Source organism: Abramis brama (genome assembly GCF_963993115.1).
Source record: "Abramis brama genome assembly, chromosome: 8".
NCBI lineage: Eukaryota > Metazoa > Chordata > Actinopteri > Cypriniformes > Leuciscidae > Abramis > Abramis brama.
In genome coordinates, this window is record NC_139970.1 from 24,351,654 (window position 1) to 24,377,326 (window position 25,673).

At 40.3% G+C, this 25,673-nt stretch overlaps 2 protein-coding genes across 5 annotated transcripts; both read left to right on the top strand.

The window, feature by feature from the left end:
* Positions 1–7,276: 7,276 nt before the first annotated feature.
* Positions 7,277–10,503, top strand: LOC311088637 (gap junction beta-2 protein-like). The gene is made up of 2 exons (XM_084122884.1): positions 7,277–7,390; positions 8,334–10,503. The coding sequence occupies exon 2, from the start codon at positions 8,358–8,360 to the stop codon at positions 9,147–9,149; it is 792 nt and encodes a 263-aa protein (XP_083979010.1). The 5' UTR covers positions 7,277–7,390; positions 8,334–8,357; the 3' UTR covers positions 9,150–10,503.
* Positions 10,504–14,053: 3,550 nt separating this feature from the next.
* Positions 14,054–19,763, top strand: gja3 (gap junction protein, alpha 3). 4 transcript variants are annotated; one of them, XM_084121947.1, is made up of 3 exons: positions 14,054–14,244; positions 15,063–15,126; positions 16,214–19,763. In XM_084121947.1, the coding sequence occupies exon 3, from the start codon at positions 16,249–16,251 to the stop codon at positions 17,560–17,562; it is 1,314 nt and encodes a 437-aa protein (XP_083978073.1). In that variant the 5' UTR covers positions 14,054–14,244; positions 15,063–15,126; positions 16,214–16,248; the 3' UTR covers positions 17,563–19,763. The 4 variants fall into 4 exon arrangements, with proteins under 4 accessions (XP_083978073.1, XP_083978074.1, XP_083978075.1 ...); XM_084121948.1 differs by having other exon boundaries at positions 14,054–14,116; XM_084121946.1 differs by having other exon boundaries at positions 14,064–14,398.
* Positions 19,764–25,673: the final 5,910 nt, after the last annotated feature.

Sequence of the window (25,673 nt, forward strand, 5' to 3'; positions counted from 1 at the left end):
GGGTGTCCCTATTTTTGTTGCAGGCAGGGGGGGTTCGGGTGGTTCGAACGAACCCCCCCCCCCCCCCCCCCCCCCCCCCCCCCTCACTGCCAAAGGTCCAGAATTTAAGTCGGGTTTTTTTTTTTTTTTTTTTTTTTTTTATGTGATTATTTTCATCATTGTTTTAATCAATGCTTGTGACAAATATTCTGGGTTGCTATTTCAAATTAATATGATTATTGTAGCTGGACGTGTGTGTGTGCCGCGTGTGCAGTTCAGAGAGAGTTCTCGCAATGCACTTTTCAAACGGTGAAGAAGCATCGCCTCTGAATGAGGGGGGGTAATTCTCGCTAATTGGGCTTAAGCCCCGAATGTTTTGTCAAAAGCCCCGAATATTTTGTTTCATTGTAACTTTGTTTCATTTCCTCTCAGTCTTTCTGACTGGAGCGGCAAAAAATTAAACACAAGCTCCATTACCGTGCGTGGTGGCGGACGGTAATGCATCGCGCATCACTCAGCTTGTTTGCCAACTGCCATTCCTAAACTAACGAACGTCGTTGTCATCAGGGGCTGGCGGGCTGTTGTATGTTTCACCGGTGTCGTAGCGAGCTTACTGGCTAACCGGCTTAAGTTAATATGGACATATCAAAGTTTTTTATACGGAACACTAACAGTAAACCTCACCGGCCGGAGATTCAGAAGCAGCGTCAGACGAACCGCGGACAATGTAATGATATGATGTAATGATGTTTACATTAAATTCCAATTTTACCTATTTAGGCTAACTTAAAAATAGTCAGATAATGGTTGCCTCTTTTTAGTTGCCAGGGGTGAAAATGAGTCATCCTTAACATTTTTGGTGTTTTGGATTCACTACAGCTGGAGAACAATTAAATACAAAATAGGTTGTAGGCTCTACTGGGTGATTTTTTTTTTTTTTTTTTTTTTTTTTACTGAGTAACTGTCATCATTTTCCCAGATAGTGTATAGATTTTTAGGCATTCTATTATCTAAAACAGCCTGAAAAATAGTGCATTTAGCTGACGTAAATGGGAAAAAAAATGTTTACATCGTCTGGCTCCGCCCCTGGGGTTATATATATATATATATATATATATATATATATATATATATATATATATATATATATATTTATTTTTTTAATTAAAAGGATTTCTATATTTTATCCACTCAATAGTATACAATATAATAGCCATATAAATGTAGCCTAATTATAATAATAAAACATAGTGGGATATTCAGTGATATTGGCTGTGCAATATGATTGGAACTGACCAGTGTACTAAATCCATAAGTGTCAAGACAAATACAGCAACAAGCAAAGAGGCATTGACAGAGAGTCAAGAAATGATGATGAGAAGAATTATTATTAATATTTCAGTAAAGTTCATTAAATCTATTCTGTTGTTAGTGTGGTCTTTAAACTTATGAACTGTGTATGGACTGACAAAGGTGTTACATGAGGAAGCAATTTGACAACAATGCAGTAAATATTTTAGATGCATCAAAAAGCGTGCTCGTTAAGATACCAGCAGACAAGCTAATCCAGCACAAATTAGTGCATAAAAGGTCACCAAAATGAAGTATTTGAACCTCATAATTAAATACAAAAGGAGGAGAAAAACTGCAAAAAGGTCCACTTTTTGAAAAAAAGAACCCCCCCTTTCAATAGGCTGGCTACGGACCTGTGTTGTGTCTCTTTTGAGCCAAATGCCCAGACTTCCCTCTCCCTAGACACTTCCTCCAGCTCTTCCGGGGGGACACCGAGGCGTTCCCAGGCCAGCCGGGAGATATAGTCTCTCCAGCGTGTCCTAGGTCTTCCCCGGGGTCTCCTCCCGGTGGGACATGCCCGGAACACCTTCCCGGGAAGGCGTCCAGAAGGCATCCGGAAAAGATGCCCGAGCCACCTCAACTGACCCCTCTCGATGTGGAGGAGCAGCGGCTCTACTCTGAGCTCCTCCCGAGTGACCGAGCTTCTCACCCTATCTCTAAGGGATCGCCCAGCCACCCTGCGGAGAAAGCTCATTTCGGCCGCTTGTATCAGGGATCTTGTCCTTTCGGTCATGACCCACAGCTCATGACCATAGGTGAGAGTAGGAACGTAGATTGACTGGTAAATCGAGAGCTTCGCCTTGCGGCTCAGCTCCTTCTTCACCACGACAGACCGGTACAGGGACCGCATTACTGCAGAAGCTGCACCGATCCGCCTGTCAATCTCCCGTTCCATCCTTCCCTCACTCGTGAACAAGACCCCAAGATACTTGAACTCCTCCACTTGAGGCAGGAGCTCTCCACCAACCTGAAGCGGGCAAACCACCCTTTTCCGACTGAGAACCATGGCCTCGGATTTGGAGGTGCTGATTTTCATCCCAGCCGCTTCACACTCAGCTGCAAACCGTCCCAGTGCATGCTGGAGGTCCTGGTTTGATGAGGCCAACACGACAACATCATCCGCAAAGAGCAGAGATGAAATCGTGTGGTCCCCAAACCTGACCCCCTCCGGCCCCTGGCTGCGCCTAGAAATTCTGTCCATAAAAATTATGAACAGAACCGGCGACAAAGGGCAGCCCTGCCGGAGTCCAACACGCACCGGGAACAAGTCTGACTTACTGCTGGCAATACGAACCAAGCTCCTGCTCCGGTCGTACAGGGACCGGATAGCCCTTAGCAAAGGGCCCCGGACCCCATACTCCCGGAGCACCTCCACAGGCCGCCGCGAGGGACACAGTCGAATGCCTTCTCCAAATCCACAAAGCACATGTGGATTGGTTGGGCAAACTCCCATGAGCCCTCCAGCACCCTGTAGAGGGTATAGAGCTGGTCCAGTGTTCCACGACCGGGACGAAAACCACACTGTTCCTCCTGAATCCGAGGTTCTACTATCGGCCGGATTCTCCTCTCCTATACCCTGGCATAGACTTTCCCAGGGAGGCTGAGAAGTGTGATCCCCCTATAGTTGGAGCACACCCTCCGATCCCCCTTCTTGAAAAGAGGGACCACCACCCCGGTCTGCCAGTCCAAAGGTACTGTCCCCGACCGCCACGCGATGTTGCAGAGACGTGTCAGCCAAGACAGCCCCACAACATCCAGAGACTTGAGGTACTCAGGGCGGATCTCATCCACCCCCGGTGCCTTGCCACTTTTAACTTCCGTCCATATTAATTTGACTTTTGGTTCGATTTTTTTTACCGTTTTCAGTGGTTATGAGGAGCAATATGAGAGAGAAATTTGGTAATCATTGTCTGACCCAACAAAAAAACATTATAATATTCATTTTATTTTATTTTTCGTGTTCGCATTTATGAGGGAAAAAACAACGTGTCAGTTCTCCTTTACGGACGTGAGCGCTCTGAAAGCGGCACTAAAAGACTGCTTTAAAACTTTCACAGAGACCTCAAACAGAACAGCTGCCTTTCTTTAAATTGAATTTCGTTTTGTATTAATTATATCTTAATTGTAATCAATGTTTCATGCACCAATTGCCTGGTTTAAATAAATAAGAAGTAAATATAGCAGAATCATGACATGGAGGCGCTGGCGAGTGAACTGGAGTTCGTCTCATAAATGAACCGAAACTCAGCGTATAGGCCTAATGCACATTCACATTCACAGCGTATTTAGACACATTTAGACGCATTCATAATCATTACTTTTACCGGTTCTTTGTGGCAAGCTTTATGTGTGCGGTCATGCCTTGAGTGCGGCTATGCTATTACATAAACGCTCATTATACTGTAGGGTAGGCTATATAAGTAATTCAATTAATATAAAGGGGCGATTTGTCCACGAATGACTTTAATGAACAACTAGCCTACTAGTCGACTAGAAAAAAACTTAGTCGGAAGCAGCCCTTATTCCACATATTTTCGAACCAGGCAACAGGACATCTGGGTTGAGCGAGCGACCCTGCGGAATGAACGAGCGGAGCGGAATATTCAGAAATGCGCTCTCCACTCACGAGCTCTGATCGGAACAAACCCGAACCTCACTGTCTGCTGAACTTGCGCAGAAACATCAAAATATAACCAGCTTTTTAAAATGTTTTTTTAAAACTAAACACTATTTTAGCACAAATTATGAGCTTATTGGCGATTTTTTATAAGTATTGACAAAATTAGAATATAGTAAAAGTTTGTTTGTTTTTTGAAAGTTTTGGGTGGGCCTGTTGAAAAGTGGGGCCGTGCCTGAGCTACAGGACATCGTCTTTCAAAACATAACCTGCGCGAAAGAGAGAGAAAAAAAATGAATGAATGCGTCATTGTACCCAGCACTTCTGAAAATGCACTTCCGAATGCGTCTCTGTCCCCAGCACATTTCAAACCAAACTGACGCCCATGGTACTTTTGGCGTAGAATATTTATTTCACCATGTGTAGCCTAGGCTACTCCATTAACTGGAACAGATTTTCACTGGAACTGAATATTACATCCAAATATTGTTATGTAATCAATCAGCATGTGTAACTTCACCTATTGGAACAGTATTTCACAATTTTTCACAGGAACTGAATGTTACAAACAACTAGGCTATTGCGAAAGAACGATTTACAAAACAACGATTGCGAAAGCGTGCACGGATTATGAATTTGTTCACATTACGTGAACAGTAGTTTTTTTTTTCTGTATAGTTCTATTTTGTTCATACATTTTGCATTCTATTTTGGCTTTCTCGGGTGTCCCTATTTTTGTTGTGTCTCTTTAGAGCCACGGGGCGAAACGGGTACGGATTGAAAAACCAAAGCAACTGTAGGCTACGGTTTACAAATCTGAGCACAGCTGAGACTTTTTCTCTGGTACTTTTGGCGTAGGGTATTTATTTCCGTCAAGGTCAGGCTGCGATCTCAAATGTATTCCCAGGAATAAGTGATGCGCTTTCCGCTTTTAAAGTTTTATAAAATAAGTAAGATATGGCATGAATGGTTTAAAAGCATTAGCAAGAATAAAAGCGCATCATATAATGTAACGCCATACGGCCAAATGATGACAGAAAAAAAACGGATGCTGCGTTAATTGCGTTAAATATTTACTTACCACTGAGTCTTTTCCCATTTCTACCAGTAACGCTTATTCAACTTCCCGCGTCTACTACCTGCGCATACAGTGAGGAAAATAAGTATTTGAACACCCTGCTATTTTGCAAGTTCTCCCACTTAGAAATCATGGAGGGGTCTGAAATTGTCATCGTAGGTGCATGTCCACTGTGAGAGACATAATCTAAAAAAAAAATCCAGAAATCACAATGTATGATTTTTTAACTATTTATTTGTATGATACAGCTGTAAATAAGTATTTGAACACCTGAGAAAATCAATGTTAATATTTCGTACAGTAGCCTTTGTTTGCAATTACAGAGGTCAAACGTTTCCTGTAGTTTTTCACCAGGTTTGCACACACTGCAGGAGGGATTTTGGCCCACTCCTCCACACAGATCTTCTCTAGATCAGTCAGGTTTCTGGGCTGTCGCTGAGAAACACAGAGTTTGAGCTCCCTCCAAAGATTCTCTATTGGGTTTAGGTCTGGAGACTGGCTAGGCCACGCCAGAACCTTGATATGCTTCTTACAGAGCCACTCCCCACATAGCAATTTTTTTCTGGCCCAGCTCCGGGCCACACTATCACATTTCCCTCGGCCCAAGTACCGCAAAGAATGACGGCCCTGAAGTGGCCCAGAACTGGATTAAAGACAAGGGTCACACATGGGCCATAACTGGCCCGAATCTCAGCCAGTTAGTCACCCTTAACTGGCCCTGAACTGGGCCAAAACAGGTTTTATTATTGGTACCAATTCTCAGCCATAAGTTAACCATATCAACGCCACCCTTTAACCAGAAACCCCAAAACTGAGCCATAACACAGCCTAATCTTACCCAAACCATGTGAACAAATAAGGCACAAGAAAATTCAACTCTCAAAAATAGTTTATTTAACAATAGGCACAAGCCAATAATAATAAATTAAGGCGGGTCTTGACATGTGCTGGTTTAAGCAGGGGAACCTTCCGTGCCATGCATGATTTCAAACCATGACGTCTTAGTGTATTACCAACAGTAACCTTGGAAATGGTGGTCCCAGCTCTTTTCAGGTCATTGACCAGCTCCTCCCGTGTAGTTCTGGGCTGATTTCTCACCTTTCTTAGGATCATTGAGACCCCACGAGGTGAGATCTTGCATGGAGCCCCAGTCTGAGGGAGATTGACAGTCATGTTTAGCTTCTTCCATTTTCTAATGATTGCTCCAACAGTGGACCTTTTTTCACCAAGCTGCTTGGCAATTTCCCCGTAGCCCTTTCCAGCCTTGTGGAGGTGTACAATTTTGTCTCTAGTGTCTTTGGACAGCTCTTTGGTCTTGGCCATGTTAGTAGTTGGATTCTTACTGATTGTATGGGGTGGACAGGTGTCTTTATGCAGCTAACGACCTCAAACAGGTACATCTAATTTAGGATAATAAATGGAGTGGAGGTGGACATTTTAAAGGCAGACTAACAGGTCTTTGAGGGTCAGAATTCTAGCTGATAGACAGGTGTTCAAATACTTATTTGCAGCTGTATCATACAAATAAATAGTTAAAAAATCATACATTGTGATTTCTGGATTTTTTTTTTAGATTATGTCTCTCACAGTGGACATGCACCTACGATGACAATTTCAGACCCCTCCATGATTTCTAAGTGGGAGAACTTGCAAAATAGCAGGGTGTTCAAATACTTATTTTCCTCACTGTATATCGACGGTACAACTGGGTTGTAGGTTGCCAGGTTGAGCTCACAAATGGGTTGAAATTGATTGCGCGAGTAGGATGGGTTTCATACAAGATCTGGCAACTGGACAACCTTGGAATAATATATTGATGTGATTATTCATATAACGACGTTTGGGCCATACAAATAACGGGAGTTTCACGGGAGAAATAACAAAACGGGAGGAGGGCGGGAGATGGGTGTGAAATACGGGAGACTTCCGGGAAAAACGGGAGTGTTGACAGGTATGTTTCTATACGATTATAGGTTGTTTACACATGGCCTGAAAAATGTATAAACATTTACCGTGTGAAAGTTTCTAAACTGGCCGCAGAAGATAATCGCACATCTGCACGCTCTTGAGCTGTGCAAGCGCGCGACGCATTCCGTAGAGATGGAGAATTCTAGTTTTGTCTCTTGCGAGCTCAAGAAGCATCCAATGAATGCGGTGGCTCCGCCCGACGTCAGGTGTACTAAAGAGAGAGAGAGAGAGTAAATATGCGCTCACTGTCCTCAGTCAATCACTTCATCTCACTCTCAAGACTACAAAGACACTCCGCAAGTGAATTTACTCCGCAAGTGAATTGACTCATTTTTACTCACCTGGACGGATATATATCATATGGATTTGGTCTGAATCATCTTGTATGCTAACAGGTAAACTTTTGAGAAACTGCCATAATCCTCACTGATATATTTAGGTGATCATTTTATGTGATAATTTTGACGTGTCAAAGGGATAGTTCACCCAAAAATGAAAATCCTGTCATCATTTACTCACCCTCAAGTTGGTCCAAATATGTATGAGTTTTTTTTTCTTTTCTTTTTTTTCTTCTTCTACTGAACACAAAAGAAGATATTTTGAAGAAAATAGGTAACTCAACAGTTGATGGGCCCCATTGACTTCCGACATATGGAGGGGAAAATGCTATGGAAGTCAATGGTGCCCTACAAGTTGCACAACTGTTTGGTTACCAACATTCTTCAAAATATCTTCTGTTGTGACCAGCAGAACAAAGGCATTTATATGGGTTTGGAACAACTTGAGGGTGAGTAAATGATGATAGAATTTTCATTTTTGTGTGAACTATCCCTTTAAGCTCGACCAAATATAACCAAAGTTATATGCCAAATGTGTGAAAACTTTGATTTTGAACGGAATGTAGTATGTGTTAGGCTAATTAATAAAGTATTGTATTAATGTTATTAAATAAATAAGCATATGTTAATAAAAATAGGCGAGTCTGAGTCTTTTTGAAGACGTGGAATTATAGTTAATATACAGCATAAAAAAAAAAAAAAAGTGGTTAACAAATTATTACAAAACAGTGTGTCCTAGATTCTCAGTGTATTTTATTTGTCTGTGAGTATTATCATCCAAAATGTAATTTTGAACTCAAAAGTTAACAGAAAAGTTGTCAATAAAACTGTGTAAACAATATGTAAAGTTAATACACCTCCAAATATTTAAAAGTGTGTTTTTTATTATTTATTTTAAAGCTAAAACAGCTCCAGTTTGCGTGCCTAAACAAATGGTGAAAGGATTTAAAGTTGGTCTTTTTATAGTTGTTAATTCAAATTCCTCTTTCTTTTTATTTAGGATCTGAGAGCAACAGTAGACAGGATGAGTTGGGAAACACTTTATGCCCAGCTGGGAGGGGTGAATAAACACTCCACCAGCTTGGGAAAGATCTGGCTGTCTGTCCTCTTCATCTTCCGCATTAGCATCCTTGTAATAGCCGCCGAGACGGTCTGGGGAGATGAGCAGTCCGACTTCACCTGTAACACAGAGCAGCCCGGCTGCAAAAACGTCTGCTACGACCACTTCTTTCCAGTCTCACATATCCGTTTCTGGTGCCTGCAGCTCATCTTTGTGTCTACACCGGCTTTGCTGGTGGCTATGCATGTGGCGTACCGCAAACGCAACGTAAAGAAAGGCCTTTTGGCCAACAGTGCCAAAGGGGATGACCTGGAGAGCCTGAAGAAGAGGCGCCTTCCCATCACTGGGCCGCTGTGGTGGACCTACACCTCCAGCCTGTTCTTCCGGCTCCTTTTCGAGGCCGGATTCATGTACGCATTGTATTATGTCTACGATGGGTTTCAGATGGCACGTCTTGTGAAGTGTGAGCAGTGGCCCTGTCCCAATAAAGTTGACTGCTTTATCTCACGGCCAACAGAGAAGACAGTCTTCACCATTTTCATGGTGGGATCTTCTGCCATCTGCATTGTGCTCAATGTGGCTGAACTGAGCTACTTGATCGTCAAGGCATTGCTGAGGTGCTCGGCCAGAACCAAGAGGCGGCGCGCCTTTGTACACCAAGATAAAATGTCCACAGAAAAGGCGCTCTTACAGAACGAAAAGAACACAAGGTTGCCGTCATCCGCTTCGGACTCCTCGACCAATAAGACTCTTTAAGATTATCCCTACATCCAGTGACTCAATTCTACCATCATGGATGATAATAGGCACGTAGATTACAGTGTTTTATCAGTATGTGATTTGTAGCTGGTTTTTGACAAGTTGCCCTGAGAACAGAACATCCCAGCAAGCAACTTTGCTAATTTTGGGCTGTCAGTGAAAATCTAATAGACGTCTAAACATAGCCCAAGAATAGACAGCTATTGAATGACTACACATATACGTCTAATAGACGTCTAACCATAGCCCAAGAATAGACAATTAGACAGCTATTGAATGACTATATTTATACGTCTAATAGACGTCTAACCATAGCCCAAAAATAGACCAGTCATCAATTAAACAGCTATTAAACGACTACATATATACGTCTAATAGACAGGCAATATGGGTCTAGGCTAAAACAAGGCTGATTTTGGGCTGTCAGTGAAAATTTAATAGACGTCTAACCATAGCCCAAGAATAGACATCAATTACACTACATATACATGTAATAGACAACAAAATGAGGCATAAGGATTATTTTCACTCAAATATAACAGGTTCTCATAAATGAAAATCCATCCAAACTAATTGATTATAAAGGGATTTATTTAGAACAATTATATTAACAACTTAGACAACATTCAAACATAAAAATTAACAAATAAAATATTGGAAAATATACAAAAAAAATTAAGAATTAATTGTTAGCTTTATGGTGCTCTCCCTGGTGCTTGTTTAAAATGACCAGAAATTGCATTTTTTATTTCCCATTCAGTCGCCGAAGGAAAGTTGGTCATCACTGCGTCTGCCAAATGAGAAAAAGAAAAAAATTATTGCTCAAGAAAAGCATTGTTGACAATCATTGTGCAAGCACACAATTTTTTGCCTGCATAATGGTATTCTGTACGAGGCTTTCGGTTCGATTTCAGTACGGATTTTTAAACAGAACTGTTCGTTAGACAATTTTTCCTGCTGACCAAACTTTTTTAATTACAAATGTAGGCATGTCAAAAAGGGCGCTCATAATGTAAGAGAAATCATAACAAATCATGCTCTTTCAGGTAGTGACCATATAGACCTGCATTATATGACTGACTGACAAGAACAGTTTGACCTAAAAATATCAAAATTGAAACTACTTCAGAAACAAAGACGCCTACATCTTGGATGCCCTTGAGGTAAGCTAAAACATACCAAAATTTTATTTCAAAGTGAACTATCCCTATAAATCATTCTTTATCACTTACTCTAAAAACTCTAATGAACATAAAAATATATTATACTTAATAGGGGTAGTTCACTTAAAAAATGTAAGCATTTACTCACTTTCACTTGGTTCAAAAACTGTATGGCTTTCTTCTGTTGAACAAACACAAAAATATATATATTTTGAAGAATGTTGGTAACAAGACATTTAATGGTAGTCATTGACAAGTGTCCTGTATATTCAATTGCTGTACTTTGTTGACTGATTGCTGGATAATTTGCAATAAACAGTGTCTTTAAATCAAATAAAGTGGATTACATCACTCCATTTCTGAGGTTTTTACACTGGCTATCTGTCTGTCAAAGAATTCATATCAAAATACTACAGCTGGTTATTAAATTAATTAACATTTTAAGGCCAAAGTAAATTTCTAATCTTCTGATGCATTATGAACCATCCAGAGCAGACCTCTCAGGTCATCTGGGACAGTAGCCAGCTACTTTTATATCCCCAAAGTCAAAACAAAGCATGGAGAAGCAGCATTCAGTTTTTATGCACCATATCTGAAACAAATTCACTGAAAACTGAATGTATGCTGCATATTTTAATTCTTTTAAATCAAATTTAAAGACTTTACTGTTTGCCATTACCTTTTATTAATTTGAAAGGAATTTTTTTTTTTTTTTTTTTATAATTTGTTGCTGTTAAGTTTTATGTAAAGTACTTTGAAAATTTGCATTAAATCAAAAACTATTATTTCTTACTCTAATGTAATAACAAAAATATATTGGTATCTTTAATAATATTAAAAAAATAGTAATGATAAGTTTCATAGTTTCATGCTTACCACCTTGTACCACCTTGAATTTAGATACATTTTAGATTAAGGGCACACAGTTGAAATAACACGTGCAGGTAACGTTAACTTGTTGGAGAAAAAAATAGTACTCTGCAAATGGTAATGTTAAAATGTCACGGTTTCTACACGTTATAACAACTAACTAATTTAAACAATGAACATAACTAAAATAACACGCATACTTACAAGATCGAAGTAGAAATTTTAAGGTTTTCAGAGTGTCGCTCGCCCGTTGCTCTCCGACAGCTGCCTCGTGCAAAATAAAACTGAAAATGGCAGAAATGTTTATCGCGAGATCTGGCTAAAGTGATCTAGTCGCACAATGCCCTGTCTATGACAATGCCAGTAGTCCCAGTAGTCATGTCTCAGTAGTGTTTCGATTGTGCCATCTAGCGGTTGAGAAATGCAATTGCCATTTGATTTAATTTGAAATGATAAGACAGTCATATCGTAGATTGTGTATGAATGTTATGTTTATGTGTGACAGCAAACATTAAGCTGTGTGAGCGAAAACATTTAAGACTAATATTCTTATACTATCGCTGGTCTGAATCAGGGCTATAGCCAAGCCGTCCGTAGACCAGATTGCTTTGATTTCGCCATGGTGGGCTAAAGCAGACCGCATATAGCCCGTCCAATTCGAAGCTAAATCGTGACTACAGATCGACCATGTCGTGAAATGACACATTGAACCTTGTAGATATCATTACCAATGCGAACATGATGGAATATCAACCATTTCATGCACTGCCTGGCAAAAAACTACAATTAATCAGTTTTGACTACAAGTGGGCTACAATAGCCGGGTCTGAATACGAGCTAAATCGTGGCTACGCACAGCCTACACATATAACATGTAAAATAAAGCAAACCAAACAACTTGTAATCACAGTTGACTTTGCTTACATGATGGAATATCATACATCTCACAAGTTATTTTGGAAAAAAATACATTTATCCAGATTAAATGTTATTTGGGCTAAAAGTGGGTTACACATAGCCGGACTATATCGGGTCTATATTTAACCCAGACGTTGAAATGACGGCTATTGCTTGCTGGGATAGCTGCAAACCTGAGAGAGGTTTTCAAGCATGCTTCATTTAAAATCCGACATTCCTCCCCAAAAGACGATTAGGGAGTATTACACTGCATTGAATTTTATTTTCCACGTTGCTCGGTAGCCTCACCTACTCTCTAATGGCATTAGAAAAGCCCAAGAGGGACTCCTAGTGGTCAAACAACATAAATGAAGTTCAGAGACCTTTGCACAAAATTGAGTGTCCTTTTTTTTGAGGGATCATTTACTTTGTATTGCACATGCTTCTCTTTAGTTGGACTTTTACATGATTGAATTTTGCTTTGTTTAATTATTTTTAATTATTTTTTAATAAAACCTACCCATCAGCAGTTTTAGACTAGCGCTATAATGTAGAGAGCTGAGGGGGGCTTATGGTTTTATTTGTGATTGTTTTGGTAGGCTTGATTTAAATGTCTTCACAACAATGACACGTCTGTTTAGTTTTAAGGCGTTTCACAATATCGTTGCATTTAAATCTCCGGTAGGAGTCATAACAGCTTACAGCAGTGACTTATTATTTAAGTTGAGACCAAATAAACTGTAGTCGCATGCATGAGAATGTTTACTGGTGGCGCGCCGCGTAGCCTACTCTATGACACCATGTCAGTCAGTCTACCCGTTGACAGGTGACAGCGCGCACGTGGATTCGCGCTTCGTCAACTGTCATGTTATCTTCCATTTAGTTTTTCTCCTCTGAGTAGGACTGAGTAAGTCAGCGGTGAACAGTTTTGTTTTTAATGCTGTAATTTATCCGATGGAATAGTTTCCACATGGTAGCTAGGCCTATTGATGGAATCTTCTGCTGTTTACGCAAGCTGAGACGATCATTTTTTATCGTAAACTGGTTATCAAATAAATACGTTTCTTTGTCATTTTGGCTAACAACTTAACTTTTATATGAATATCTTAATAAAACACTTCTTTTTAAATGTTTGATGTGTTTGTCAGTTTTGTGATTTTCACTGGTGGATTCTCTCAGGAAAACCAATGGAGGGCGGTGCATTTCCATTCTATTTTAGGCTAAGCCTGCTGCATGACTGGATCTTTCCCATAGCCTACAAGAATTCCGGAATGTTTGACTGGAGACAAATTTTTATTATGTTTTTATGAATTTTTACTTCCACAAACCAGCTTTTAGTGATTGCTTTCATTACTAATGTAATAGCCTAATTAAGTTTCAAAATTCCACACTCTACTATCACCCGGCGGCTATCACATCTTCAGTGGAGAATAATCAAGCACTAGCCTAGGCTATTACACGAGCAAGAATACAGTTGTAGGCTACTGAGCATTAGCACTGCTTTGATTCGGCCGCAGGTGATTTTATTGGATATTATTTTTTTCTTAAGTGGGCTACTTAATTGTACATTTAAGATAATTGATAATTTTTCTCCGCCAACGAAAATAGTTCCACAGAATCAACGTTCGAATATTACCAATCAACGCATTGAATGCGGAGTGATACAAAAATTAAAACGTCCCATTTTTGTTCTCAACACTCTTGCTCAATGATATTATTATTATTAAGTGTAGGTTATTAATAATCTTTTTATAATAATTAGTATTATATTTCGATTCATCATTTTTATTATCATTATTTTATGACAATATTCTGTGGTAGCCTATAAAGTAAAATAAAGCATCTGTCTTCATCGTATAGACCTGAATAAAATCGTGTGTTCGAGTATAGTTAAGTTGGGGCGATGAGTTTACCCCAGTTGACAGGGGCGTGGCGTGCGCGCTGACTGGCCGATGACTTTCTGAACGCAGCACTCTTGCATGACCACTCAAAGTGACAGTAGCGATGGCTGGGAACGGGAGACAGCTGCGCTTGGTGAGACCCCGTCTCCACACTCGATTTGCCATGAAAAACTAGGTGTTCTACGAGAGTTTGGCCGCGGGTCTATGTGTGAAGAACTTTTGTGAATGAATAAGTTGGCCGGCCACTATCAAAAGAGTTTGGTAAGCTGGCAGTGCTGCCAGGATTTGGGAACGGGGGGAGCGGGGAGGGCTCCTGCTGCCTTTGGGAGGTCTGTATGCTTTCAACGCACTCAAACTGTGGCACCAGTGGCCGCTGGATATTTCTTTCTTTAGATAAGTTTGCCTACTTGTCAAGGTATGCTTTAAGTTAGATGTACGGAATATTTTATCCTTTTACACCCCATATTAATGTGACTTTTCGCTAGCTGGTAGGCCATCAACTTTGACTCCAATCTAACAGCTAAAATCATTTAGACACATTTCAAGAAACCATCTGTTGAATGAGATGACCGGTATGAGCGCATAATCAGTGCAAAGAATAGAAAATCTGCCTCTCTAACTGACAGTTTGACCTGAATGTACAGTGAGAACAGTGGATAATTACTATCATCCGTTAATTATATAACAGCAGCAGTTTGGAATTAAATGCTTAGCAGATAGATCAAAGACGATAAATATTAGAGATCATTATAAAATAACCACTTTAATATCTGTAATGAAAATGATAGCTCCCTTAGGAACCAAAAGATTTTTGGGGTGTATTTGATCAAAATTATTAGCCATATCATACCATCAATTTCTGGACTTAAAAAGGCCTAAAATTATTATTATCTATGGAACTAATATAAGGATTTAAAAAGATTTTTAAATAATCTTGTATGTATTTTCTTCTTCATTTTTTAACAAAAATTATATTTGCAGTTATATAAAGTTATCTACAAAGATAGATGTCAAATAAATTAATAAACAAATGTTTATTATTATTATTATTATTATGTAACTTGCACCTTCTCTTTCAGGGTCATAGAATTGGTTTAGAACCTTAGTCGATGGATTTGCCGCCCTCAATACAACATAATTTTAGTAAGTAAAATTATTTTTTTTCTGCCTGTTGTATGTCTTTTGCTATTTCGGGGGTCTTTGTTTACAAGTGGCAATACTATCTCACCCTGGTTCTGTTCAATCTTGCTGTTTATTTGTGCTTATTATGATAAAGATAAATCTGTGTTGATCAAAATCCTGAAGTTATATCACGACACTCATTTCTGGATTCATCCATTTTTCAAAGCAGTTACAGCAACTACAGGGTGAAATCATGAATTGTACTGTTTAAGCTGACAATTATAATCATGTAAACATGATGAGTGTAGATTCACACTTAAAAAAGTGGCCTGGTATTGTCTCCATATTTCACTGCATTTTCCCCCTTGATGTCCTGAAATTGGCTCTATCAGGGCTCTTCACACATCACTGTCCAGTCAACGCTTTCAACTGTTTTTGAACATTATAATGTCGATCTCAGCACATGCCTGCTGGGCAGTGAAGCGAACAGGTGAGAGAGAAAGAGACTGTGTGTTTGAGTGTGTTCAAAAAGTGTGTATGAGTGTATGTGTGTGTGTCAGTGGCTGGAGAGAAAGCGAGCCATAGAGAGTTTGCTTACACTGTGCATGCCAGGTTCATAGCAGCCAGTTAGAGAGTTAAATAGCGAGGGGTCACGAAATCCATAAGTTTATGTCAAACTTTTTTGTCGATGTGATATTTGACAAGGCTGATTTGCTCGATTTTCCCAAACATCATTTCGTCAATTCGTGCGAGGGACTGGCGAGTGCTTCATCAGGGCTTACAGTTCGGATCTTATGCAGAACCGTGAAATGCTGTGTGAGTTCATGAGAGCTGAGCATGTTTTTTTATAGGTTTATGTACTTTTAGCTGTGACTGTGTGAACATACCTTCACAGCACAGGCCTAGACAGAACCATATCCAAACCATATCATGTAAAGTGTAACATGTTATTTTGTTAACAGTTTAACTAGTTCTGATGAATCCTTTCTGTTCCCCTCTGTTTCCTTTTGCTCACCTGACTCCACTCTCTCTCTCTCTCTCTCTCTCTCTCTCTCTCTCTCTCTTCTCTCTCTCTCTCTCTGTCTCTCGCTCTCGCTCTCGGCTGCAGACTGTACTTTCTCTCTAGGCTAGAAATCGTAAAGCATGGGTGACTGGAGCTTTCTTGGGCGGCTCTTGGAGAATGCACAGGAACACTCGACCGTGATCGGCAAAGTCTGGCTGACGGTACTCTTCATTTTTAGGATTCTAGTGTTGGGAGCGGCAGCCGAGGAGGTCTGGGGCGATGAGCAGTCGGACTTCACCTGCAACACGCAGCAGCCCGGCTGCGAGAACGTCTGCTACGACGAGGCCTTCCCCATCTCCCACATCCGCTTCTGGGTTCTCCAAATCATCTTCGTGTCCACGCCGACGCTCATCTACCTGGGCCATGTCCTGCACATTGTTCGTATGGAGGAGAAGCGGAAAGAGCGTGAGGAGGAGCTGCGAAAGGCCAGCCGGCTCCAGGAGGAGAAAGAACTCCTGTATAGAAACGGAGGGGGAGGGGAGGCTGGTGGACGGGGTGGGGGCGGCGGCGGCGGCAAAAAGGAGAAGCCGCCAATCAGAGACGAGCACGGCAAAATCCGCATTAGAGGTGCCTTGTTGCGCACCTATGTGTTCAACATAATTTTCAAGACCCTGTTTGAAGTGGGGTTTATTTTAGGTCAGTATTTCCTCTATGGTTTCCAGTTGCGGCCCCTGTATAAGTGTGCGCGGTGGCCCTGCCCCAACACGGTGGACTGCTTCATTTCCCGGCCCACGGAAAAGACCATCTTCATCATATTTATGCTTGTGGTGGCTTGCGTGTCCCTTTTGCTGAATCTGTTAGAAATATATCACCTCGGATGGAAGAAGGTCAAACAGGGCATGACCAACGAGTTCGCGCCCGAGCGCGAGTCGCTGCCCGACGCGAACGAAGCGGAGCCCGAGTCTCCCAGAACTTCGCCTCCAACCCTCAGGTACCCGCCAGACTACACGGAGATGGCCGTGTGTGGCGGCGTGTTCCTCCAGCCCGTGTCGGCACCCTCCACGGCTGAGTTCAAGATGGACCCTCTGCGCGAGGAGCTCGAGGAGTCCTCACCTTTTTACATCAGCAACAACAACAACCACAGGCTGGCTGCCGAGCAGAACTGGGCCAACCTGGCCACCGAGCAGCAGACTCGGGAGATGAACGCCGCCTCCCCCTCCCCTTCCTCCTCGTCTCGCTCTTCCGATAACGGGCGGCAAGCCAAAGACGCCGCTCAGCTTGCTGACACCCCCACCTCCGCCGGCGGCGGTTTGAGCGCTGGGCCGGAGGAGGGGCACGTCACCACCACGGTGGAGATGCACGAGCCGCCCGTCATTTTCACTGACGCTCGACGACTGAGCAGGGCTAGTAAAGCCAGCAGCGCAAGAGCGAGGCCCGATGATCTGGCGGTGTAGTGGCTCTCCACCCCAAAGCGCAGGGTTTTGTGGACAAAACACAAAGAAATACACCAAAAAAACAAGAGGAAGTGAGAGGCAGATTGCTGGAATGGAAAAGTTAATTCCATTCATTAAGTGAGCGATGTAAAATCAAATCGCAAAGAGTTCAATCATCTCTTATGGGATTATGAAAGATGGCTGCTGAATGCTGGTTAGTGTAATGCAGCAGTTGAATGGAACAGCCAACCTGATGCAGGTTATGTTATACCAGAATCTGGAGCGATTCACTGAAAAATGCCACTTAAATTAGTCTGACAAGGCCTTAAAGTAAGAATTAAAAGATTGCCATTTAATCAGTTCAATTTAGTAAGTACATTGTATCCAAGTCTCATGATAAAAACAAAGGCACCAAACATAAAATGTTTGCAGTGCAATAAATACCATCTATGGTTTAAATGAGTAGACAATTATCATGTACTATATTTTATTTATTTTTGAAGCCTGGAATAGAACATGCTAGAAATTAGAAAAAAAATCAGTTGATGTTGTCAAATTCATAAACACTCATCTTGAAACATTTTAAAAATGTTCTCTTTGTTTTTCCAGCATCTGTCTCTACATTTCCTCACTCTAAAGAGAAATCAAAGTGTTGGGGAAGAAAAAAAGCACATTGCCTGATGAAAGTGGCATACTTTAATGCATAACAGAAAAAAAGGTCATCCATACATGAAAAAATGAACATAATACTGAGGCAAGTGACATATATAGATAACTGTTGTACTACTGAATGGTGCAGTTTTAATTCATATAGCTTGTTTATTCTCTGGACCACGTTTCTTTTTTCTTTTTTTCAATCCCATGATCTGAAGTTCACATCCTGCTCCTCTTTTGGATTTGAGAGTTTTGATATATGACCATCTTGCCATCAGGAATACATGATCACTTTTGAAGTAGTTAATCTGAGGAGGGGAGTACTAACTCTCATTACATGTGACATTTAAAATCCTATATATCGAAAAGTTTGAGCATTTTTATTTCTAAAAATGTAAGCAATTGGTTGAGAATGAGTACAAAAATCGTCATCAAAAGCATTGCTTTTCTGTAGTCAGTTCGTGGTTGCCAAAAAGTAGTTACTTCAAAATGGACATAAAAAGATTCTGCAAGTGTCTTATGCTGATATGAAGTTCACCACCACCCCCTTTTTTTTTTTCCTCCTCTTTGTTGGTCCAGTTTCAGGTTACTGTGAGGCCCTCATGTTCACTGACTACTACTGCTGTTGCATATAGAACATGCCTTCGGTACACATACTGTAACAACATGACAGCGCAACATGATTTATTTTTTTCTTGAGACCCATTTAAAAACAATGTACAATGCTTTTATTATCAGGTATATACTTCGGCAATCCATTTAAAGAGACAGACAGCCCTGAAATAGAAAGAGGTGCATTGCTTCATCACACAGAGACTGTGCAGGTTTGTCCTTAGGACAGAATTACCTTTTGCTTTTATCAGATCACAGTATTTACAGATGTATGTTATTTATTTTCTGCTGTTTTAATGTATCCAAAAACCAAAGTGTGTTATTTTGTCATTTTTTGGTTCTTAAAGTTTACATTTTAGTAAATAGTTGAAGATTTGCACATTTAGGCAAAAAACACTGTTCAATAATTCTTACATTGATAGAAAGGAGGAAATATTTTTTTGATCCTTAAAGGAAAATGTCTTAATGGTAAAAGTCGTTGTGTTGATGGCAGTATTATTCCACTTAAATAACATCAAATGTAATTTATAAAACAGCACTTGTAGAGTTTAAGAAATATGCACGTTTCCCATGTTTTATTTTAGGACTGTTGTGGTGGCCTGAAAGGACCGCAGGAAATTTGAACATTGTGAATTATAGCATTTCATCGATTCTGAATTTGAATTGGCCAGCCAGCCAGCTCTTTCCTATCTCGATCCGTTTGTAGTGTACTTAGTTGCAGCCCATTATTCTCAGATAATGCTCATTTCTTGAACTGATTTTCTCAAGCAGAGCTGATTATTCTGACCAATCAGGGAAATGAACCACCTACATATGCTCAGAACAGCAGCCTGTTTCGATGCTGTCTTAAGAGAAGTGCCTTGTGTATTCAATTTTATAAGAACAAGTTGATGTAAATGTTCATTTACCTCAAATGTTTACAAAGCTGTTACTAAATAAACTTTTTGTACCATAAATGTAGGCTACTCTGACCTTTTCATTTGTAAACGGCAGGCTTCAAATGTTACTGATGTTGAGTGCTCTCAAGTGCAGGCCTGCTCACTAAAAAGGCTTTGTCAGTGCAGCTGACAAATCCTCATCACTGCATTTATGCAATTTAATGCAGTTCAGGCCAAAATCATAAAGAGCAACACCATACTGAGAAACTAATCTGCAGCAAGTCTGAGCACATCTCAACCAAAAAACTTGCACTTGTTGACCTCTGACCTTTATGCTTATCAGTCCTCCACTCCAGATTCCTAGAGGGGAAGTGAGAATGAGACTGAATGATGAGGGACACTAATGACACATCACCCCCATGATCCACACAGTCCAAAACCATGCAGGCCATATTTGATTATTACTCAGAGTGGTTCCCACATGCAATTTTCATGTTGCAAAATAAATGTTTACTCAAATTGACCCTTTGCAAAGACCCGCGGGGGGCTAAGGGGGTTAGTTACTGTAGCTACGTCCGACAAGTCACGGCGCTCTTATGCAGTGAAAAATACATCGGGAGGAAAGCAAAGAAGACACTGACAATGTGCCGACAGACAAGATAGAGCAGATTACTTTTGATGTGATGCAACAAATCAGCTTTCAAATTTTGTAATTTTTTTAAGAAATTCAAACAATAAATAGTTATAGCAAGAAATAAACATAAGTGAACATCAGAAGGTATGTTGTTTTAACTGCAGAAAGACATCAATACACACCATTTTTTTCAAGTTCAAGTCCACTGACGTTAATCTACTAACTCACCTGTCTTATGTTTGCCGTTATGATTGGTTAGACTGCCCGTCAATCAAACTCCCAGTGAAGGGTGAATTGTATTTGTGTTCCCATTTGATCCTGTCGCCCCACTTGAGATCCTTGTTCTGTGTGTGTCAGATAAATGCTGCTCTGTTTTGTTCTCAATCTGAAAGTAAAAAAGTACAAATGTTGCCCCTTTAAGTAGCTTTAATATATTCAGCTGTTTGTTGGCAATGTAGCTATAAGGTAATACCTAGATTGAACTGTCCGTTAGCATTCCCATTCATCTCAGTTGTTTGGAGCTTACACATATCCAACCTGGATGGCGCCATCTTCATAACTTTTTAGTATTATTTAGCTGGTCATGTGATCTCAAAAACTCAATGAAGGGACCCCCTTTTAAATAATTCCCAACACTACACATAAACAACAATAACATGCAGAAAATACGAATCCTAATTGAGACACTAAAATAATTATTTGCCTGTTTGGCGTTTTACTTTAGTCGGAATTGAAATAATTATGAGCTATAAGCTCTAACTTTGACAGGCTGCTGCATCATTACACATTACAGCCTATAAAAAAATGACAGGAATGCTCAAAAAGAGGGGTTTGGCTTGGAATGAAGGGAATACTGGATCAGAGGAACCTTGTCCATGAGAAGAAGCCGGAAGACTGAGGAAAATGTATAAAGAACAAGGAAACCAGACTTGATCCATCCTCTTTAAAAAAAAAAAAAAAAAATCTATGGCCAGTCAAACTTGACAACAATTAATTGACATTAATTTATAAACTACGAATATCAAATTAAATATTTAAAAAAAAAAATCTTTTAAAATATAATAGTTTTCACTCTGTCAGCCATAAATCAGCACTGTAAAAAATATTAAAGCATGAAACGGAAGTTGTGATGTCTTTTATTCCTTATTGTAATGGAAATCCAAGTGAAACTTGATCAGGAATTGATTGGATGGTTGTGTTTTGCTATTGCTGTGATGTCATTTGAGTGACAGGTTGATCCCGCCCTCACGCCAGTAAACCCGTAATCAGAGAAGAGAAGAGAATACTGCAATATTCCATATAAAAAAGAATTGTCAATTTTGATTTCATGGTGATTTTAAATGGAGCCCTGAATCCATTTCATGGTAGGCTACAATGAAAGCCTAAGAGATAAGCCTAAGGCGGATCTCAACACTGCCAGCTTAAAAACGTCAGCTCTGACATTGGAGTTCAAGTTCAGAGAACTTTAATTCTCACCGCACTGGTCCATTTGAACTGACACTTATTGCATTTAGTCAGCACATGCTGTGTGTTGTGGGAACGGCCTCTCTCTCTCTCTCTCACACACACACACACACACACAGCAGTCGAAGCTCGACTGGCTGTTTCATGTGCTCTGTGTCTAGATATCTATGAGAGGACAAGTGTGTTGGGTTATTTTAGGGCCAAAGGATTAGAGAGACAATGCAAATTTGAAACTGGCAAACTTCCTAAGGTTACAGCACAGAATACAACATTGAACTAACTTGGAGCATCAGTGTTATGATAAGAATAAGGACGGTGATCAATGACAATGAAGTAGAGCACAACAATGACATCAAAGGGATAGTTTTGGTACAGGCTTGTGGGAAGAAGAGCATGGAGCCAGGCATTGAAGAGGAGGTGATAGGCAGTAGGTGTTAAGTCCAGTGTTTGAGGGGTGTCATTCGATTGGTTGTCTGCGGGTTGAAGGTTGCAGTGCTATCTATGAAGGGCAGGGTCTATGTGTAGCACTTGGCTTCACCATCCCAGAACTAAAAACACACAGGCAGTTATTTATAGCCTTTAATCACCTTGGAAATTCATGCAGCCTCTCTGCCTGAATACCATCGTGCCGTGTTGTTTATATCAGGAAAGACACTCAATATGTTTGGGGCCCAGTCAGGACAAAGGTGTGCATGTGCAGTTAATGATGGTCAGTGTTTTGATGTTAGATTTGAACATTACAACAGATTCTTTCAACAGTAAAAATCATATTCCTGTCAATCAAATTGCTGTCTTTTGAAGGGCATTTCCATCTGACAGATGACCAGTCCGTCCTACATTAAAGGGGTGGTTGTTTATGATTTCACTTTTCTAACTTTAGTTAGTGTGTAATGTTGCTGTCTGAGCATAAACAACATCTGCAAAGTTACAACGCTAAAGTTCAAAGCAAAGGGAGACAACAGTACATTCCTCCCGGGTTAGTGACATCACAAACCCTAAAATTTACATAAACCCAACCCCTGGAACATGATCATTATCATGAAAGAATATGCTAATCAATGACTAGAAGATAACTACACATAAGCTACATAAATTCATCAACTAAACATTCAGAAATGTCCTGTTGCATTCTACATGTTGTCACTTCTTCTTGAGTCTCTCCATCATTGTCTGACTCTGGTTTAAACATAAAAGGCTAAAAGTATTTTGAAATGTTCAGTGCATGTCTGTGTGAGGTAAAAGGACACAAGCTCTTGAAGCTCCGCCCTCTGTGCCGGGAGCAGCAGCTCGTTTGCATTTAAAGGAACAGACACAAAAACGGTGCGTTTTGCTCACACTCAAAAAGTGACAATTTTGACATGATATATAAACATATCTGTGGGGTATTTTGAGCTAAAGCTTCATATACACACTATGGGGACATCAGAGACTTATTTAACATCTTGTGAAAAAGGTATTATACCACCCCTTTAAACAATGGCCTTATTTTCATCATCTTCATTTTATTTAAGGTCACACTAAATAATTGTAACTAAAAATAATATATAATTTCAAAATAATTTTCATTGGCTGCCATGCTGTTTTGTCCTTTGCTATTTTGTTGTTACTTCTAATTAACTGTAATCAGAAGCAGTAACACCACCGACAAATCTCATGGTTAAAGAGAAAATGAAAATTATGTCATCACTCACCCTCACGTCGTTCCAAACCTGTATGACATACTTTCTTCTGTGAAACAAACATAAATGTACAGTATATGGGGCAAAAGTATAGGCTTTATGCCGAATGTCATGTACATTTTTATTTCTCAAAAAATATTTGAGAACTTAAGAATATTTCAAGAATTGCCCTTGGGAACATTCTTTTGGAATTTCCTTATCTTCTTTCTTAAGAAAATGTTTGTGAATCTGGCCCCTCTGTGCGGGCCAGTCAAGTTCTTCCACACCAAAATTATCCAACCATGTTTTTATGGACCTTGCTTTGTGCTCTGGGGCACAGTCATGCTGGAATAGAAAAGGGCCTTTCCCAAACTGTTCCCACAAAGTTAGAAGCATAGCATTGTCCAAAATGTCTTGCCGAAGCATGAAGATTTCCCTTCACTGTAAGTAAGAGCCTGGCCCAGCCTATCCCCTGAAAAACAGCCCCACCCTTACAAAATGCTATTAGTACTTTTAAACTAAAAATAAGAAAGTATACTTTCAGACTACTTTTTATGTACTTCTCAGAAATAAACTTAAAAGTACAATTAAGAATAGTACTTAAATACTGATTTTGGTCTATACTTGTATTCAATCTTTTGATTGAGTAGCCTATTAAATACTTTTTTCCCCATAGTTTTACATACTGTCTAATAAACTTATAAACCCGTTTTGGCATCCAATACAATAGATTTGTTTGAAAATATTGATTATAAGAAAACTATAATTATTAAAACTATAAGTATGACATTATACGTTCACTTAAAGAAAGTCATGCGATAAGTAGTACTCAAAGTTTACTACTGTTTACTACTGTGTGTAAGTATACTTTTATACACTAAAAAGTGGGCCCATTTAGTCCCTAGAACTGATATAGTACACTTATATGTAACACTACTAGTACATTGTTATTAGTATGCTTACTACATACAGTGAGGAAAATAAGTATTTGAACACCCTGCTATTTTGCAAGTTCTCCCACTTGGAAATCATGGAGGGGTCTGAAATTGTCATCGTAGGTGCATGTCCACTGTGAGAGACATAATCTAAAAAAAAAATCCAGAAATCACAATATATGATTTTTTAACTATTTATTTGTATGATACAGCTGCAAATAAGTATTTGAACACCTGTCTATCAGCTAGAATTCTGACCCTCAAAGACCTGTTAGTCTGCCTTTAAAATGTCCACCTCCACTCCAATTATTATCCTAAATTAGATGCACCTGTTTGAGGTTGTTAGCTGCATAAAGACACCTGTCCACCCCATACAATCAGTAAGAATCCAACTACTAACATGGCCAAGACCAAAGAGCTGTCCAAAGACCTCCACAAGGCTGGAAAGGGCTACGGGGAAATTGCCAAGCAGCTTGGTGAAAAAAGGTCCACTGTTGGAGCAATCATTAGAAAATGGAAGAAGCTAAACATGACTGTCAATCTCCCTCGGACTGGGGCTCCATGCAAGATCTCACCTCGTGGGGTCTCAATGATCCTAAGAAAGGTGAGAAATCAGCCCAGAACTACACGGGAGGAGCTGGTCAATGACCTGAAAAGAGCTGGGACCACCGTTTCCAAGGTTACTGTTGGTAATACACTAAGACGTCATGGTTTGAAATCATGCATGGCACGGAAGGTTCCCCTGCTTAAACCAGCACATGTCAAGGCCCGTCTTAAGTTTGCCAATGACCATTTGGATGATCCAGAGGAGTCATGGGAGAAAGTCATGTGGTCAGATGAGACCAAAATAGAACTTTTTGGTCATAATTCCACTAACCGTGTTTGGAGGAAGAAGAATGATGAGTACCATCCCAAGAACACCATCCCTACTGTGAAGCATGGGGGTGGTAGCATCATGCTTTGGGGGTGTTTTTCTGCACATGGGACAGGGCGACTGCACTGTATTAAGGAGAGGATGACCGGGGCCATGTATTGCGAGATTTTGGGGAACAACCTCCTTCCCTCAGTTAGAGCATTGAAGATGGGTCGAGGCTGGGTCTTCCAACATGACAATGACCCGAAGCACACAGCCAGGATAACCAAGGAGTGGCTCTGTAAGAAGCAAATCAAGGTTCTGGCGTGGCCTAGCCAGTCTCCAGACCTAAACCCAATAGAGAATCTTTGGAGGGAGCTCAAACTCCGTGTTTCTCAGCGACAGCCCAGAAATCTGACTGATCTAGAGAAGATCTGTGTGGAG

Excerpts from the sequence above, each read along its gene's own strand:
- gja3 (XM_084121947.1), top strand. The coding sequence starts at position 16,249 with ATGGGTGACTGGAGCTTTCTTGGGCGGCTCTTGGAGAATGCACAGGAA.
- LOC311088637 (XM_084122884.1), top strand. The coding sequence starts at position 8,358 with ATGAGTTGGGAAACACTTTATGCCCAGCTGGGAGGGGTGAATAAACAC.